Raw genomic sequence first — 20857 nt, 5'->3', positions numbered from 1 at the left:
GGTGCTTCTTCAAAAAGTCGACTAGGAAGTTTTCTAACAGGAAGTTTTTACATTTTGTAAAAATACCATCATAAAATCATTCAGTGTAATTCAATACTAATTAACTATTTTTATAACCTCGTCTATTATTCTATTACGTAACTTTATTCAATAATCTATTACGTAACAATATAGGTATCTTGAAAAAGGAGTAATATTTGATGAGAATGAATATAAATGATATAAATCCCATAAATATCTACATAAATATGCAGTGTATATGTTAATCAAAGAGTTGAAATGTTATGAAATTTTTACTTCTTTCATAAATGTAAGATAATCGGTATTCTTATAGAATTATATTTTCCATTATTATTGTTTCCTCATTTTTGCAAATTATTATTCTTAATTTCATTGTTATTTCTACATCGTCTTTCTATGACTAATTATTCAATCTACTAGAAACTTTCCAAGTCTTCATTCTGCCTTGCCAGCCATTTTTCCAGAAACTTCTTTAATTATTCTTCTGGAAGGATAATTTGCATATCTCGGTCAACTGTGCAAATATAATAATGGACATGCTAATGCATATTTAATACGATAAAAAATGACGAAAATTACCTGTCCCACCCAACGCAAACGATAGATTCAAATGACGAAAAACAAACGGAGCAACTTGTTTTGATTTATCGAAACATGATCTCGAAGATATCGAGAAGGAAGTCGTGAAAGTTTTCTCGTTTAACTTTATCGATCGTGTTACCGTAATAAACGACGGAACGAAAAGTTACGCATTCAACAAGTTCGGAAAGAGTTTAATCGGCGCTCGATTGCCGACTAATTCGACGCGAATGCTGGAATAATCTTCGATCACCGCGGAAGTTGACACAGGGTTATTCAACGTTCTCTCGAGTACTTTTAAGGCTGTATCTATGCCGACGAATCGCTCTCCAAGTTCGACGTCGATTCGCCCGTTAAGCAGCTTACAATGTCGGAAAATAAGATGGTCGTGAGAAAGAGTTTCCAAGTTGGAATTCCTATGTATGTTCCTCTGTGTATGTAATTGAAATTGTTTCATAAATCACCTCGAGTTGCTCCCTCGCAGCCTTTGATCCCGCGATTGATGTAATCTATTGGTAATTATTTCTACGTGCATGGTTCGGTTTTATTTCTTATTCGGTATATTTGATAAAAATTAAATTGTAATTGTAGCGATTGGTAGACTGAATTTTTATTCTGTGACGTTTAAGTTAATTCTTAACGTACATAGAAGTTTGATAAACTTTAATTTCAATAAAATTAGTGATTTTTTCCCTAAGTCTTTTATAGATAGTTTTCAAGCATTTTTTGTATTGTTTATTTCAATACATTTTTACTTTATCAGATTTTTCTTTATATCCTGAAAGTGTCAGAAGTAAATATAGAAATTTATTCCTCTAGGACATATATTATCGTTTTCTTTTTTTAATTGGTCCTCCGTAGTCGTATCAATACCTCTAATACGTTGTTGGTAAAACATTTGTAATTTTTGGAAAAAATCAGTTTGATTTTACAAAATTCAGCAGCTCTAACAACGAAAAATTTGTCGCAGTATAGAATGTGATTAGTAATTTTTGTGTCGTATAACATTTATATCATTATATCATATTTCTCCGTGTTTTTCTGTATTATCTGAATATGTTTCCTTTTGCTTTACGTATGAAACACAGAGTACAAAATAATCTTAAACAATTTACAATATGTTTTCCTAATACATATCTCTATAATGTATTAATAACAATGATATAATTATTTTGAAAACAACCTCGTTCCGCAAAATTGTTTGATATACTCGACGCTATTATGAATTAAAATATGCAAGAGGGAATAAATCAAATATTTGCATAAAGTTTTTATTATACAAATAACGTATGAACCATGTGAAACGTTTGTCACAAAAATATAGGTAATCGTACAAAATCGGTTTATCGAGTAGAAGTTTGAAACTGGTCGAAGTTGTGGTTTCATTGCGTTTACCACATTGTATTAATAATTGGCCACATATTTCGTGGCCAGTAGCTTAATTAATGTTATCCGAATCGCGAGGATCTTACTCGCCGATTTTATTGTCTACTTCCTTTTACTATTACTAGCATTAATTATTTCAAAAACGGTTTAAAATTCGTTTATTCATTCGGATTTCGTTTCCTCCTTTATGAAATTACTTTTTTTTTGTAGAAATAATATTTTATAACCCAATTAACAATCAATTAATCGTAATTGATAAAGTAAATTGAGAAATTAAAAAGTTGTTACTTTACGGTTTAAATTACTAGACAGAATTAAGCCATTGTTATTGAATAATTCATTAATATTTTAAAAATAGAAGTATATCTACATGTTGGAAAATATTCAAGAATAAAGACGATGTTTACTACAATGAATAATGCATTTTTACTTATTAGTTTGCAGTGAATTTTAATCGATTACGCTTCTTTGAATAATATCATGTACATACTAGTTAACACCATTTTATGTACTTCGTTTCAATTTGAAAATTGAAACGTATATGATTTTTTTGTAGAACGAATAAACTTTATCCCTAAATTAAGCGAGAATATATGATCTATTCCATAATTGTTAATTAAACATATATCTGTTGGTAACATTAAAGGTTTATCATCCTATATATACCAACATTTCACACACACATATATATCAAACTCGAACATTTCACGACAAGTAATATTTACTATGATTAACGTATTAACTGAATAATATATAATCATATAACGAATACATAATCCTACTTTAGATGAAACTCTCCAATACTTCAAATTTATCTCGTTTCAAACAGCTTACACACTTTATGCAATATTGCTGCGATTCAAACTCGATAACACCTAAAATTCGTTTCACCGTAAACCGAGCAGTTTTTCCCCTTATTCATCATTCTCGTCATCACTTCCTCAATAATATAACTATATAATCTTGAATAGTAAAATTTAAACGTTTCAACAATACCATAAATCAACCGATCGCAACTTATTATACGCTATAATAAGATCATTCACATCTTTTTCACAGAGTTCATTCTTACGGCCCATTCAAAATATTTCTTTATGCGTTTTCTAACATTTGATTTAGGGTAGTAGGCTAGGATAGTACATAAGTACAAGAATTTATAAACTAAGAAAAATGAAAAACGAGTGGCAAAGAGAATATCTCAAGATTCGTTTCTATGTAAGTAACATCTTATGGAAATGTTCCTTAAGAATGTTTCCAACGGCTCACGAAAATATCTCTAAACGCTAGCTATACCACTCATTTATTACACTAACTGATATTTCACACAGCCAAATGTAGAATCACTGGTAATACTGACACGATAATGTTCTCTGTGAACAGGAGGCTTGCACCAGAACACTTTTTCCCCTCAATTGTCTCTGGTGACCGGGAACGCGCCAACGCTGACGATCAACAGCTTCTCGTCACCGAATTCGACAGGGAATGTGGTACCAACGACGGGAGTGTTGCTCCAGGAGTATCAGTCGCCGACAGGTTCGACTACCGGATGCTCGGTCGCTGTGAACGGCACTTCGTGCCCTACGAGCTCGACCTCGAGCGCGATGGTGGTGCAGGGTGGCCAGAATGGCAACCAGGTTGTCCAGGCCACTGGCAAGAAACGAGAGGCCTTCCTATCGAGTCAAGGTCAGCCGGTGAAACTGGAGAACAAATCGACGAGGCAGCCGTGTGTTTGCAGAAACAGCAACGGTACGTGTAGCCCTAGCTGATTTACCTTTTTTCTTTTTTCTTCTTCTCTTTATTTCTCTTCTTTTCTCTTCTGCCTATCTGCGCTAAGAACGTTCAGTTCTGTCGCCCATCGACAAGAACTCGTAACCTGTTTACCGAATCGTTTATCGAGCAGAGAATTCTATAATTAGGCAATTAAATCAATTGATAATAATCTGTTAAATAATTGGTGAAACATAAACGAATATCGGTTACAGATTGAAAATTTAGATAGAGTGGTCGTCGGAAGTTTTCGGACCAAACGTACTCTTATTATATTCTTGGAATGAAAAGTTGTGGAAAATTAAAATTACTTACGCAAGTACGGTATATAATGCATCTTATAAACAATACTAATATTGACAAAATTTCTCCAAGAAGGATTATATTAATACGTAATTTAATACATAATTTAAGGCAATAGAACCTTTGTTCGAATACCTTCTTATTTGGTGATAATAATAGTGATAATTAACATGTTGCAATAAATATGAATAAATAAAGAGGATTATTAAATCCCTGAAAGATGAGTATTGGGAGAAAAATATCAGACTGAATTTTAATATATTTCAGTTGTCAGTCTATTTTTTTTATAATTTACAGTTTCATTGTTACGTAGCTACACGAGTATTACATGATTTTGTTTTCTTTCGCGTTATACAAAGATTAACTGCCACGTGGTTCTTCTCTCGCATCGCTACATCCAGTAATAAACATTATCGTCCCAATTCAGAGGGATCTTTATTTAATTACATCTTTGCTGGTTAATACTTGAACGATCCAAAGCGAGGTTGATTGTCGGATCTCGAACTATACGGAATGGTCACGCCTCTATAAGAGGAATTCGAAAGTAGATCGGTTAGGATGATCCTGTGGAACGGGATTCGTTTTTTGACACTTGTCGTTTTTCGTTTAATTGCCGAGTATCGGACAGTTCGCTAGTTGCGAAAGACGAGATCGTTGGTTTCTGGGTTAGCTAGGCCGTTGATCGGCGGACGTAGACCTTTGGATATTGTGAAACACCATTTTTCTACGATACGTGTAGTTTTCAAGCAACGACAGTTTAAGATCAATATCGCTTGAATGTAATTTTCGATACTTCTAGTAAAAAATAAAGGCGTAAAGTCTTGTTAGAAAATATATCTAAATATGTAAAATTATTTATATTTCCGGTATTTGACAATGATAACTCAAGATTCTTTTGGTCATCAGCTTTGAATTTCTAGAAATATCGAAATAATTCAATGGCGTTGAAAAATGTGATTTTTAATATGTTCTCTATGAAGAAGTAGCATCTTTCATAAATAAGAAGTAATGTATCAGCGTTTGAAATTAGCTGTACTTCAAAGTTTTTATAATAGATGACCCAATCAATTTTTCTGAACGACGGATTAAAGCTTCCACGAATCTTCAGTCAACTGAATTTCTAGACCTCCGATATTTCACATTAAGAATGTTGTTATTTCTATACTCAGAGGTAAGATTGGAATAGTTATTATTTTATTGAATGGATAAATCTATCACACCGTCCTGAGCCAAAAAACCTTTATTGCACGCGTTTACAAAAAACTAGGAATAAAAACAAAAAGGCATCTTAAGCCTATCGATTAAATCTATCGATTGTAATTAGGATCATCCTCTAGTTACTATTTCTTATAACTAACGCATGTACATATGGATGGCGAACACGAACTCACGTTGTCATTTTCAACAAAGAACGTCTAAATTCTTCCGCCATAAATTTTGAATTTCCAAAAGTATTCCAGTAAATTGATAGAATTTCCACGAAACTCTAGATATTTCCTTCTAACATTTTACCTGAATAAAAAATAGAAAGATCTTGAAATTAATTATATTTCCAATGTTTCACAATGAAAGCACGAGTTTAAAGCTAAACAAATTTCTAAATTTTCTCATCTACGAATTTTAAATTTCGAATAGCATCCAGAGAATTTCAATAATTCCCAATATATTGCTTTAAACTTTAAGATTAATTTTATTCCAGAGCAAAATTTTCCTGTGTACCATATACCGCGATACTAAAAAATCTTTCATTAGATGAAGTTGTATATTTTTGATACTTCATATTGAAAGACTCCAAAAATGTTGTTATTTTATTTATTTAAATGGCGTAAATTAGTAACTTTCGAAAGCATCGAAATGGACTGACAAAGTTTCGAGGCGATTCTCAATATTTTACGACGAAGGTCCGAACACGTTCAGAGACACTTCGATTCTAGGCCGGCGTCCAATTAATCCTTGCACAGATTGGTCACAGTGTAGCTCTATCGAAACGTTTCTGGCCGTGGACAAAGATTAACATAAATCACGACACGCTGTTCGTTGCCAAATTTAAGGCCAGGTTTGTCGTGTGCAGTTAGCCTGTCTTGGCCGAAGGAACGCATTAAGGGTCTACATGTACGTGGAAATCCAGTAGATACGTACATCAATCTCCTAGACATTTTTGTGACCAAAGTAAATTTGTCTTGCAAACTAAGTAACTACGTTAAATGAGTGGAGCGGCTAAATTATTATGAGACGCAAGACATATAAAAATTTGATGAATAAATTATTCTGTAACAAAGTGCATCTTAGGTGAAGTTAAACGTGATAAAAAAAAATGAGATGCAATTAAGATGGTTGCACTTTGTACTTACGAGCGTTAGATAGAAAAATTGTATCTTCTACAGCAGTTTTTAAATAAAGTGGTAGCTTGTTTGAGTGTTTATGAAACTTGAAGAAAACTCGCTGAAGTAATATTTTAGTAATAAAAATGAAAAATTCAACAACACCGGGGCACATGTGAATCACCTGTAGACGCGGTAACAGTGAATTTTATATCGAAGACTAACTGATAATAATTTCAATGTTTTATCGAACAGACGGTTCAATGTTTTCTTGCTTTTCTTTTACCGAGAAAAAGAAATTGATCCTTTAAGAAGATCTTTGGCGTAGTATCGAGGGAAGAAATCAGTAATAACTAGATTGCAGATTTTTATGCATGTACGGAAAATTGCGCGAACAATGTGGAAAAATATCTAAAATATCCAAAGTAGAGTAGCTGTAAAAATATTTACTGGGTGAAACAAACTTCTGCGTAAGTTCCATCTCTTTAATTCTGTTCATAGAGCTACAAATTTTCATAAATATCCGCTCTCCATCAACGACGATTCGTTCTAATTTTTCACAAATTAGGAAACATTGCAAGGATAACGAAACGTAAATTTCAATCGAAAATAATGCAAAGAACGTAGCAGATCTACAATTGACAATTAATTTCTTTCCTTTCAAAGAACAAAAACGACGGAATCTCCCGATCAATTTGATATTTATTTGCCATTACGAGACTCTAAATGTAGTCGATATAGAAATTCTGCGTTATATTGTATATAGTCTTTTAAGTTCTCTCCAGTCCAGTCACTAGAAGGCCTGCTTCCTTTGTAAAAGACGCCATTCAATTCTATTCTACGCGATTCGACCCTGGTAATTTGTCCCTGACACGAAAGAACGATTTCTTAGAAGTCCTTGCGATTTCCTCTTACTTGTTATCGGGATTAGCGAAGCTGGCAGAAGATTTTAAGAGAGATGCCCTCGTATCAAAGCTTCGAACAGGTCGGAGATACGATTGCTGACCTTGCTGAAAGTCCTCTTGCATCTGCATTATTGTCAGGGGGTGAGCTAGAGCGTCCTTTGTTCGAAGGGCTTCTTCGATGGCAACTTTAATTACGAATGGTGATTTTAATGCTTCGTCCTTAGGGGTAAAACGTGATTCCGTTGCGGAAACGTTGAGATGAGAATTCTACAGGAAATGTTATTAAGTCATATATTGACGATTGAAATAGTGGAATATTCCGAGGACGTACTTTTTACAATTTTTTTCCTAATGGCGTAGCAATTGTGTTTTGATTCAAAACGTATCAACGAATTTGAAGGAAGATAAACGTAGTACGTTTCGATTTAAAGTCACTGTTTTATTAGAAATAATTTTTGTTCACTTTTCGTCGCCTTATTTTATTTGATGCATCCGTAAGGAGAGAAAGAATCTGTTTTATGAAAATGTATATTGCTTCATTTATGTTTGAGCGCGAAGCTTAACACGATGAAAGCACAAGTTTAATACGATACGAGTTTTCAGAATTCGAGTAAAATTTTACAATATAGCTAGGTTAATGCATATTAGGCATGATAATTGATGCGTGAAATGAACGAAGCGGATCACTTAAAATATAATAGGTCAATTATGTTCAAAGCGATATATTTGAAAATTTGCACAACGTTATATTTAAATAAATATTCGTGAAATCTCCACGTTACATCTTTCCTATATCTTTAATTCACTTATATTCGTGTATAATACTGGAATTATAAACGAAATCTAATATAAATGTTAAGAAATGCAAATCCTATAAATGCATTATTACTTTTAACATGACAAGAATTTTACATCAAATTTAGCTTAAGCTAGTTACAAAGCTAGTTAGCTAGTTAAATTTGACTTTGCTACGTTTCTCTTATTAACTCTTGTAGCTATTTTAATCAAATGACAGAAATAAAATTTAATTTCAAATTACACAAATTTTAAGTAATTAAAAAATATATTTTATAATAAACGAACAAAGTATTACGAAATGTGTATTCATAAATTTGATTTAAAAAATCTATTTATCAAACTATTTTGGTTTTTTAATCTTTAAAGGTCCCACGGTCTAAAATCTTACGGAATTCGTTTTATTTTATGAGATTCTCTTTATATTTGCTTGAAATAGTTACGATCTAAGAATTTGGAGTATTCTGACTGGAGTATTCTACACTTGCAATTAGTGCAGTTCACTTGTAGAAGCTAGAGATTTATTTTATCGAATCGACGTCTCTTCGACGTCTTTAAGTGGCTAATCACAGGTTGGAATAATTGATCGATTTATAATTAACTAGTGCTCTTTTGTATTTTCTATTGAAAAAACTTGTATTAGAATTCGAAAAACGATGGAAACGTTATCTACGTTACTTAAAATTTTAGCGATTTAGTGAAATTTTTGTACAAAATATTTACGAACGGTATTGAGTTTCTTTTAGACAAAAATGTTTTGACGAGGTTTTAAAAAAATAACGGAAAGAACATAACAATTGAAAAACGATGAATGACGAGTGATAAATGAGGGAACGGAAAGAAGTAAAATTTGAGTGGAAGATTAATTACGTATAAGTGATTCATCTTTTATTATAAATATTCCCTGAACCGACTTCCTTTCTGTCAGAATACTTTATTAATATTTGTAAATGGTCCATTTGAAATCGTAAAGAATATTTAAGATATTATTCGTGGTAATTTATCAAGCACAGATATTATCGAGTCATGGACCATTCATGCGCATTCATTGGAAATAATTAAAAAATCAACAATATTAAAACGAATAGTTGCAGGATAATTTAGATGGAAGAATAATTTTAAGAAAAATATCATCCCTAATTGGAAGAGATAATCGATTTACCTATGGATCATCATAATTATTTGAGGCACGCGTACAAAGAAAAGAAAATGTTTCATTTTGGTAGAATCGAGATATACATCATTTGTCTTTCGTTCCTTTATTATCGTCTCCTCGCATGTGCACCAAAAAACCGCATGCACGCAAACGGGACATAAGAGTAATTTAAACGAGAAAAAACAGAATAGAAAGTATTGTACGGTACGTGAACGTTATTTAGATTATTCTACATAATTCACTAATTTTAGACCTTTCACGAATTCCAACAAATTATATTCGTTATATTTATATCGTCGTCAAAGTTATCCTTAAGCAAGGATTTTGTTCTACACTTAGAGCTTCCATTTATATTCAGATTCTACTTCTTAGCAGCTTGTGATTGAATGAGCTGCTGTTAGATTAAAGGAAGTTGCATTCGCCACATTGGACTGTCGATTCGTTGCAATTAGAATGATCAATTCTACTGCGTAAAATGGCTACTTGATCTATCTACGTACTTAAGCAGTGCAGTAATCAATTTATAGTTGTTAAAAAAATTTACTTGAAAGACTCTTTGCTCGTTTTTAAAATTATCGATACAATTACGATTACGATCGTCATCGAGATATTCGATCTTGACACGATTCTGTATTGACATGTATTGACGTAGCATCGTGCAGCAGTGATCGCATCTAATATTTATTAGACCAAGCAGCGCAAGGTTTTGTATATTTAAACGCCTTGTGACGCGTAAAAGTCAGAACGGACGGGATTCCGTGGAAATTCCTTGCCACTTTGGAGCAAACATCGCGGAACTAAGAAGAAGATAAAATCTGAGGATCGGTCGACTGGCTGCATTGAAGTGCAAAGCAGGAAACCTCGAAGCTTTACTGCCGCTTATGCAATTGACGACGTTACTGCCGACTTCCTTGTAGGGTGCACGGTTGCTAAACTTCGACGTAAACTTCATGGTTGCCGTCCCAGACGTGACGTTTTTCATCGGCTCGACGAATCACGTTTCGTTACGTAAGGTCTGTTCGCGTTCGATGGCTGTTCTCTCTCGTCGACTTCTTAGCGAATGCTTATTTGTATCGAATTCCATGCTACGATAACGGATATACGAGAATTCACGGATTTAGAGGATTTTACTCAACTGTGAATGTAGAATGAGAAACGTAGAAGTTACATAGGGCGTTCCATGTGACTAGGACAAGCTGTAAGTACGAAACGATAGAAGATTGAAGAAAATTTCATAAGGAAAAATGAAATAGTTTCGAATAATACACGACCTGATGTAATTTGCAAGCGTTGGCAAGATGTTTTAAAGATTAGATTGTCACTTGTGCGTCATTTAGCATCGTCGAATCACCACATCGTTTGGAACCGTTCAATTTTGCTTAATGAAATTCTTTTCTATCCTTCGCCGTTTCAGGATTATAGTTTGATCCAGTTACGCTAGCCACCCTATATAGTCGAATAAAAGAAAGCTCGAGCGAATTTGCTAAGAACCGGATTCGCGATTTGAACCTTGCTCAATCCATCAGGTGTCACTATTGACGCAACATTTCATTTGCAGTTTCTTTTTTAGGCTGTTTACGTTATTGAATCTTATTCACTAAGGTAACGATTACGAAAGCGAAGTGCAAGATTTCCTAATACTTTTCTCGTTACGCTCTCTTCTTCTACTTTGAATTCTGTATCATGAAACTTGAAGAAATCGAAGCACATAAATATTTACAGGATTGTGATAAATTATTCTTTTTCAAATTATGGAAATCTCTTTTGCGTCCCTGATTTACCGTATCACGAACTTTTTTAAAATATCTATCATTCCAAGAGATGTTACTGTGTCGATATTTATGCCAAAACGATATATAAATTAGTTTCTTTTTACGATTTTCAATAATATTTGTATGCTATTTTATTGCTTATATCGTATATTTCGGTGACTTTTCATTTCACTGTCTAAAATTTAAGGGTTACTGATGTTCATTCTAATTCTTTTTGAAGAAATTATTCGTCATCCTCAGCAATAAATTTACCACACGCGTTGCTACAAACATCTAGTTTCTTCAATTTGTTGCAGTTAAAAATATTTTGCAAATGTTGCAATGAACAACAATCAGATAGCATTCCGTTGGGTAAATTGGACGAATCCGATAATTTCTGTACACTCTTCACTGACAGATTGAAGATTAGTATCAACTTGTTAAAAAATAAATTATTGACCAGTTCCAAATATTTCTCTTTAATTGCTGCATTTAATCGATTCGACTGAGAACAGCATTTATGTAAATTAAGAGTTTTGTTATTTAATTGAAATTTATCATAAACAAGTCACTTCCAATTTCCGATACACAATGGAGCTCAATTACGATAGGAATCTTTCGAATAATATTTGAATAATCAGTTATAGAAAAAATGATACTTAATTTCAGATGTGGATTTTGTCTGTGTATGTGAAAATTATTTTCGATTTATAGCAGCTTAAGTTGAAGCGCGAATGTTATTATCGAAGAGCGATGGATGTAGAGAAGAAACAATGATTTGATTATAATATTCGTAAACAAAGATGGTTCACGAAACTACTTTACCATTTAATAGATAGATAATAGAAGTTTCGAATAGCATTATAACACTGAACGGAAGCCATTAATTCCAAGTCCAACATGAACACATAGACTGCAACATGAAACTGCAACTGAACTTATATGACTATTAAAGTTCCGTATAACTTTCTACAGAAATTTAAGGCGTTTAAATCAAATCCACCAGCAATGAACTCCAAGTGATCGATAACAGTATTTTCAGCTCGAGTGAACATGAACAAATTGTTGCTGCTGAATTGAAGTTCCGTTAGAATATCTTATTTGAACATTTTAATTATCCATCTAATGAAATTGGTAGATCGATAAGTAAAACGTTTAAACAGGAGATTTCAATTGGAAACATTTAAAATATTGTTAGTTGTTAGTTGTTAAAATATTGGCAAAATTAATCTGTAAAAGGTATCGAAGGTGAAATTCCATCACACGAAAATACTATCCCGATGTTATTTTGTAACCATCGCAAACAACGATCTTTCTATTTTTTATTTAATATCGCATAGCGATGAAACATTTAAATATACATAGCGTTCGTTTAATTCTATTCATCTTTATTGATCTAAAGTGAAAAGGATTAGTTAAATTTTACCGGTAATAGGATAAATCTAATTTTCTTTGACGATAGCTTTCAAGAGTTAATCTAGCAGCTAGTTGCTTATTTTCTAATATTAAAGCTTTACGTAAATTTAGTTTAGAATATCGAATATGTAAATTGATCGTGTCGAAAAGGTTGGTAACTAGATCTTTAACCACGATAAAGAGCTACTTTACAAAATACCACCACCGAACTGTTAATAGCTTAAATGCACAAAGCTTCGTATGTGCTCCTACCGTAGTTTAGGGTATCTAAGTTAAATCCAGAAGCAATTAATCCAGACTAATAACGGCCACTTTGCAAAATGTGATCATCTAACTATCAATAAACCGATCATCACGTGTCAAACTTTACGTCCAACTTGAAGCATCCATATCAAATTCCTCAATGAGTTTCGATCCTTAATTGTTATTTATACGGTGCAATTTCAGCTGTACACCTTCGCAACGTCAAATGACAATTTCTTACTCGCGCTTCTTTTAGCTGCATTTACCAATTTTTAGCATTTGAAGAAGAAGTTTAATATGAAATCCTTTAATAATAGAAAAGCACGATCGAGTGAAAAACGACCTAAAGAATGCTATAAGGTAAAGTTGCAAGTTTTTGAACTGCGCGAAATAACTAAAATTGAAAATCACATTTATAACAAAGACTTTCAACTCCACTTGTAAGAGACACCGATAATTTCTGATTGATTCAAGTATATGAGTTCTGTGATTCATATATTCTCGCATAGTCGTGTATTTAAAAGCACGTACATATTCTCTCTCTTTCTTGGCTTCTTATAGAAAAATAAATGTTAAGATCTGTGTTACGTGCAGTGGCATTTAAGACGTGAAATTTGTAGTATTATGCCGTCTTATTTTTGGAACACGCTGTTTAAAGATTCCAAATTTAAAGGATAAACAAATCCTTATTCAAACTCACATTTCACGCAAACTATTCAAACCACATTGAAGAGGTTACTGCAATAACTCGAGTAAATCAACGGAAAGCATCTCAAAATCGTCAAGTCACTGTTTCAACCTCCCTATAAATTCGTAGTCAAATAACGTTCCTAATAACAAACATTTGCGCTCTTGAATACCAAACCTATACCTCTCTTTTTTCTTCCAATAAATATAATGCAATTGAAATATCGAACCTGTCTGGCCTTATCTCTATGAACTTTTCAATTTCTCAACGTCTGAATTCAGACAACCGAACTTCTTAATCAAATCAATCGATCGCAATCCTCGAATCTACCTCGTTCTACCCTACCACTCAAACCACCATCGATCATCACCCGACAAATTACTCATCAGAATAACGCCTCAAAAAAAAAAAAAAAAAAAAAAAGGAAGAAAAGTAAACTCTCTGCTCAACTTAAAAATCTTCGTTTTCAATTAACCCATTTCCAAGCATCGACGATAAGTCGTTTACCCAATCCACGTAAACATCACTAGATCAATTAACTTGCTCTAGCTCGGAACATCACCTCGGAACAACTATAAAATACCGCAACCGTCCAACAGGTCATGATATCTTCTCCTATTGAGCATCGAAAGCACGAGTGTTTCGACGAGGTTTGCGCGGTTGGTTGCCTAAATAGAATCGACTGGAACAAACTAGAAATCGGTTGGTCGTCGTCGAACACAGTCCGCGAGCGATGTAGCGCACGGACAAGAACAAATCATGATATCTACTCGTACGAAGCATCGAAAGCACGAATGTTTCGTTCAGATTTTCGCGGTTGGCCGTCTAAATAGAGTGGACTGGAACGAACTGGAAATCGGTTGGTCGTTGTCGAACACGATCCGTGAGCGGTGTGGCGCGCGGGCAAGAAGAGAAGCAGGAAGCGTGCAGAGCTACCGTCGCTGATGCAATTGACGACCTTGCAGCGACTCCCTCCGGGCGTTCCGCAACACGAAGTCGTGTTTGGAGTCGGCAGCAGGGGAAAGAGGCGGTTACGGGTTGGTCGGACGCGACAGAGAGAGGGCAAAAGCGTCGGAGAACGACAGGCTGAAACAGACACACGAACCACACGGAGAAGCAAGGAGGGAATGGTCGTGAGTTGGAAAGGCAAGTTGAAGGAGTAAAGAAGTAAAATAGGGAGAAAAAGAGGGAGACGGGACGAGAGAATACAGGGTGTCGCAAAATATGTAGGAAAATTTCGAGGGTACAGGAACGAATCGGTGTATGTCAGTGTTACGTTAAAAATGTCTTATACCGTGCAAATGGGGATATTTATTTGTTCGTTGCCAAAGGTTTCAGTTGTCGAAACGGTTTATTGATCACGACATAGTCGTTTTGATATAGCTACAGGAGCTACGAATCCTGAATTAGATAGGATCATGGCACGTCGGTTGAAGGATTTGGCAATGAAAAGCTATTTGCGATCCACATAAATCATTCTTAACGAATGACTGACTTGTACTTATTGGCTTTTAAGCTCTCAATTTATAAGATCGATTGTAGGTACCGAAAACATGAGAAATGTCCATTAACAAGAATGTCGTTTAAGGCTTATTTTTCAAATTATGTGCAACGCTGTTTTTTCGTTAGAAATTATATTAGCTTAAGAAAAGAATCTTTCTTCGATCTTATTCATATTCTTCGTGTCTCTCATTTTAATGTAACAGTCGAAATCCTACCTATATTCTACATCGGTCAACGAAATTGACCACTTTGAACATCTTACCATAAGAAACTCTGGTATATTGGTGTATTGTGTGTCCTGTATAAAACATCTTGAAATTTCATTGACACTATGACGAGATACAACTATCATAATTGTATATATTGGTAAATTCTGAAAGCACTCTGGAACCGCCCCTATTCGTAAGTATCAAGACACAGAAAAATATGGTAAAATCTGTGACAGACTATTAGGAAATCGTCGTCAATCCTTGTTTAGCTCAGACTGTAATGAATCTATAAGTTCAATGTTGCAGTAAAAATGCCAAAATCATTGAAATATGTCGGTTTTGTTTATATTCGTATCTACGTATTAGGTATCTGATTATAGGTGTATCTGTTAGATATTCTGTTATTGCGTTATAAACGTTGTGAATGCTGTAAACAATTCCATACGTCGGATTCAAACTTTAGGGTATTTGATTCATCTCAAATTCTTTCAACGTGATTCAGATCGAAGAGTTGTATAGATGCTAACATATTATCAATTCATTAGTTACCTCCAAAATTCTTATAAACAGTTTTCACAATCTCATGCTATGTAGTTTCAAGTGTTATCCCGTACTAAATCAACATACGGATGTCCTAATATTAATGGCCAGGGATGTACACATATAGTAATTACAATACATTTTCTACAAATGTATGTTTAACAAAAATATATCATGCACATAAATATTAAGGATGGTTCCACTGAATATTCAAGCTTACTAATATAATGAATAATTAACTATACATGTACCTTTATGACCTCTGTCTGAAATATGTACATCCACTAAATATCTTGTTTTTTCTATGTAACGTACATTTTCAGATATGTTTCAAACTTGATCAATGTAATCGTCATAGCCGAATCTCATTACAACGTTAATGAAATTCCAGAATGTTTCGTACAAGACACGTACGTGACATGTTCATAAAATATCTCTACAAGTAAGCAACTGTATATGATTTGTTTCGGTTGGTGGATCTCAAAGTCAGAAACCTGAAGCGTGAATGAGACGGAGAGAAAGGTTCAGTCGCTGATTCATTGATGCCAGCACATTTCTACCGTAAAGTAGTAGAGTAGAGTTTTCCATCGTTTTCTGATTTCGAATCAACCCCATAAACGTTACCCACACATTCTGTGACACCCTGTATAAGAAGGGGTAGGGGTCGAGGAAGAAAAGGACGAAATCGAAGCAGTAGAAAAGGATAAATAGAAGGGACGAAGAGGATGAAGGAGAAGGAAGAGGGGGATGAGTAAAAAACGAAGGGACGAAAGAAAAAAGAAGTGGAGGAGGAGGAGGAGGCGAAGGAGGAGGAGTCAAAAAAGAGGAGGCAAAAAAGCGTGGAGAGGTAGAGAGACGGATGAACGGAGAAGGTTGAAAGAGGGTTGCATGTTAGTTAAAGAAGGAAACGACGAGGTGAGACAGGAAAATGAGGAAAGAGAGAGAAAGAGAGGGACGAGCTTACGCAAGATTCTCCCGCTTCTATATTTACTGTAAGAACCGACTGGTCTCTCCGGCAGTTTCTCTTTGGTATCCCCCGACGAGCCAGTTTTACGCTTCGTTTTCATGATTCATTCCTGTCCACCACGTGGCCCAGTCGACGACGCTTCCCACGACGGGCTACTTGTTCGAAGAACGACCGCGACGACTTTGTAGGCCAAAACTCGTTACCCGCGCGTTGAGTAAATTGCACGAAATACCGAGAAACTGATGAGCTCTCCCAATGGGAGGCTTCGACCAGCGATCTAGCCAATTTTTCGTAACATGATCGACGGACATCGCGGAGACAGGCTTCGTCCTCGTTATTGACGCTAATCAGTAATCTAAATTTTCGTGATTGATTGGTAGTTTGCGCGAATTTATTTTGATTACCTTTTACATAAGTTTTATATGATAGTTATGAATATAACTATGGTAATAGGTTTGTTTATAGAGCGCATTATGGAGTACGTCTTTTAAAGGGAATTATAGTTGTAATATTTTTAAAAGAAACTTTAACTTTGCAAGCGACATACAAGTATTTACTAAATTTATGTTTTTTCAAATTTGTTAATTTGATTGTTTATGCTTCGGACGACTTTGTAAAAACAATTTTAGACTTGTTTTCTGTTGTGGTTTCATCTAAAAAATTGAAGGTATTGTGCAGCAATTAATCTTGTAGGGCATTTTCCGTTCTGCAAATTTAATTACTTCAGCTAAATAATTGAAAACAAGTTTATCCAGGAATAAATTGTAAATTGAGGTCTGGAGATTTTTATGAAATTAAAAAAAAATTATTTACTAAATAGAAATATATTTTACGAAGATCGTATAGAATTATGAAAGAAATAAATCTCGATGAGATATCATAATAATAATTAGATATATTAACTGTCGATGCTGAGATGTTTTAGAATTAATAATTGTTCGTAAATTTTTCAAACTTTTATGTCATTATCTTTTCTATAACAAATGTTTTGCCTTTCACAAATCTCGGTATAAAATTTGATATACACAACATGGGTAATAAATATTAACCAACGTATATTGCAAGATATACATTAGCTTGATACGTATGCTTTTAATCAAATTAAAATTTTCATATCTTGCCAGAGCGCAGAAAACACGATGCAAAACAATATTTACCTTAATAATTCAAGAAACACGAAAGTTACACGAAGAATACAGCTTAAAATAACTGGAAAATTTCTTTCTCTAGTAAAATAATTAATACTTTGTGAGTAAGTTTCATACCGTGCCAACAAAATATTAAAAAGAATTTTACATAATTATATATCTATGCAAATAGGTAATTCGTAGCCATGGCGAACTATAAATAAACAACAAAAGCATTTGCAAAGTTCAAGACAGCTATTAAAACAGTGTGTTTTAACCGGGTTTATTCCTAAGTGATTATCATGCATTTGCATATGGAGGAATTCTTAATAATCGCTTTAGGTACCATTAAATTTTTCAGTTATGCATATCATCTAGGTTAAGCAATGTGGAAAAGAAATGAGAGCAAGTAATAAAACTTCATGTACTCGTTCGTTAACCGTGCAATTTTAAAACCGAGCCAGATATTGTTTTTAATTATCCGGCTAACATAAGCAAAGAAATATGATTATACAATATATCGGAGAATGCGAATAAAAAGCCGACTCGAAGAGACGTTCATAATTACGCGAAATGTTATCAAAAATAACTTTAATTGCTTTGACTCGATGAAACAAGTGCATAATTATTTTGAACCGTAATCGTACTAATGAAAGAACAATGATATAGATAAAAAGAGAAAAACAGAATAAAGAATATGCAGATAAATATATGTTGGAAGAAATCCCGAGCAAAATTTGATTTTCTACAAATATATTATGGAACTCTAAATAATTCATTTTTCATTTCTGCTATCAGAAAATAGTTTTAAATCGAAAATCATAAATTCGTACTATGTTGCTTTTTAAGTTCCTAAAATTTTTCAAATTGTTCAACATATAAATGACGTTGTTCTTGATTTAATTATTATTTTATTAATACGATCATTTACTTATTTCGAATAATAATGGCAGGAATACAGTTATTAGTTAGTATTAGTTTTAGTTAGTTATGTGATAATTAACATTCGTGTATTTAGTGTTCATAATAAATAGGTCAACGTAAACATTTATGCGGAACTACGGGATTATTACTTTCCCATTCAATTGATTCATTCATCAAACATTTAATTGAAATTCATATATCAAACTCTGAATTTCTTGATAATTTCGACTTCAAATGCCAAACTGTACAAACAAATTCATCCAACGCTTATACCGCGTTGAGTGCATCCTCGTTCTCGTTCCATCACGAACTAAATTCAACAAATCAAAATTATTTTAATAAGACTTTTTTCGATCGTAAAAGTGCAATTTTCATTGATTTCTCTTCTCCGTTTTTAAACAAAATTAATCTAGTTATAAATAACCTGGTATCTTCGATTTCCAATCTCCAATCACATAATCAAATTCAACAATAATTAAAAAATTAAAATTATCTCAACAAGACACTTTGCAATCACTCTTCCATTACTTCAAACAAAACTTTACGTTATTTCTATTCCCCGTTTTCACACTTTATACATCGAACTCTAGATTTCTTGATCTCCTCAATTTTCTATTTGCAACCACGCAATCAAACTCATAAACAAATCCGATTTAATTTAAAATTCTTCTCAATAGCAAAAACAAAACTTTCCTCGTTTCCAAACAAAATTTACCATCAGCCCTCGAATTTCTTGGTTTCTGCGATTCGCAATATTCAACTATACAAACGCATCAACAATGGATCCGAACAAGAGTTTCGAATCAAACATTGTTTTCCTTCGATCACGAAAAATGAAACTTTGATTATTTCAGATAAAACCTTCCTTTCTTTCTGCCGATTTTCAAACAAAATTCACCATACTTAATCATGCTAATCTCTTTGGAACGCAAAATTCATCCCCCCTTGAAAATTCGACAAAAAATTACGGGATAATTTTCCATCGTTGATTTTCCGAGACAAGCGAAGAGGTAGGTAAACGTTCTATCGCGAGTGACTTTAACAATCGATCGAAATTAATTCAACTGGCGATCGATTCGCGAACAGGTCGATGTCGCGGCGTGAAATCGCACGGGAACTCGTCTTAATAAGTTTTTAATTCGCGGAGTATTAGCATCGGTCGGCCGGTTTTATGGTCGGTAAATTATGGTTTCATTTATTCAAAAGGTTGAACGCGTGAAAGGCCGCCGGCTCGGTACTTAAACGAGCTATCCATATTCCGGTGCACGTATATTTTAAATACCTGTATAATTTTCGTAGCTTCGGCTTGGTTCGCCACAGAACGCTGAATTAATTTCAACGGAACGAAATTTCCGCGTCGACTTTCGTCCCTTTTTCCTCGATGAAACACACGCGTCGCCTGCAGAGGTATGATTTTCCCGATTTTTTCTCGCAGAAATCGTCGAGCAGCACGCGTTACGCATTTTTTCCTCGATCGTAGTTTCCCTTGGTTTTTTCTTTTCGATTTTTCTAATCCCTGCTGTTTACGGAACAGTTGAGTTAGGAAGAATTGCTCGGCAAAGATCTAACTGCTGTAAATATCGACCGTGAGCGACAAATGATGTTAAACAGATTCAGATTTACATGTGCACATTTAATTCTAAATCTGATCCAACAACAACTTCCGATATTTGCAATTGCCGAATTACCGTTAAACGCGTTCCTTTCAGTTGGCCTAAATATAAAGAGTCCCGTTGCAAATTCCACACCAGAGAAATTCTAAATGGAAATTTCAGTAACGGAAAACAAATGTCAATCTCGTCGTGTCATTTTAAATGACACGGTGTTGTATAACAGGATTTAATTCCCGTAATATTTTCAATCTTCATTGTCGTCTAATAACCACACATGCGTGGCTAATGCGACGTTAAAATCTACGAAAAAAGAAAGATCTCCGAGCTTTCTTCTTTTTCTCTAATTATAGTTGCATCAACCGTTCGCGTGAATTATTATATGACGACGCAAGAAATGAAAAGTTAGGATTGTACTAAGTTGGCTGGAATGTAATGTCGGCTTTTGATTAAATTAAGAAAACCAGTCTGAAGTAATTAATACGTCACGGTTTACGACGAAATTATTTTATAATTTAACATTAATTAATAATAAATTAAATGATATTAATGTTTATAAAACACTTGATTCACGTTCGAACTTAACAGTCCGTGTAGTTCGAGCAATTTTATTTGTATTTTAGCAAAATTGGACATGGAAAATGAC

At 33.9% G+C, this 20857-nt stretch overlaps 1 protein-coding gene and 1 long non-coding RNA gene across 5 annotated transcripts in view; both read left to right on the top strand.

The window, feature by feature from the left end:
* Window positions 1-20857, top strand: part of LOC126863481 (uncharacterized) — a 511613-nt gene that overhangs the window by 110668 nt on the left and 380088 nt on the right. The gene's annotated exons all lie outside the window — the stretch shown is intronic.
* LOC126878295 (uncharacterized) overlaps window positions 1-20857 on the top strand; it is a 360193-nt gene that overhangs the window by 257841 nt on the left and 81495 nt on the right. For all 4 annotated transcript variants that reach the window (XM_050640955.1, XM_050640963.1, XM_050640946.1 and 1 more), the window contains one exon: window positions 3367-3732. In XM_050640955.1, the coding sequence (XP_050496912.1) occupies window positions 3367-3732 (366 nt within the window). The remainder of the gene's footprint in view (window positions 1-3366; window positions 3733-20857) is intronic.

The sequence above is a fragment of the Bombus huntii genome, chromosome 1 (assembly GCF_024542735.1).
Source record: "Bombus huntii isolate Logan2020A chromosome 1, iyBomHunt1.1, whole genome shotgun sequence".
Taxonomy (NCBI): Eukaryota; Metazoa; Arthropoda; class Insecta; order Hymenoptera; family Apidae; genus Bombus; species Bombus huntii.
Note: the sequence above shows the minus strand (reverse complement) of the source record. Positions and strands in the feature narration are given on the sequence as shown.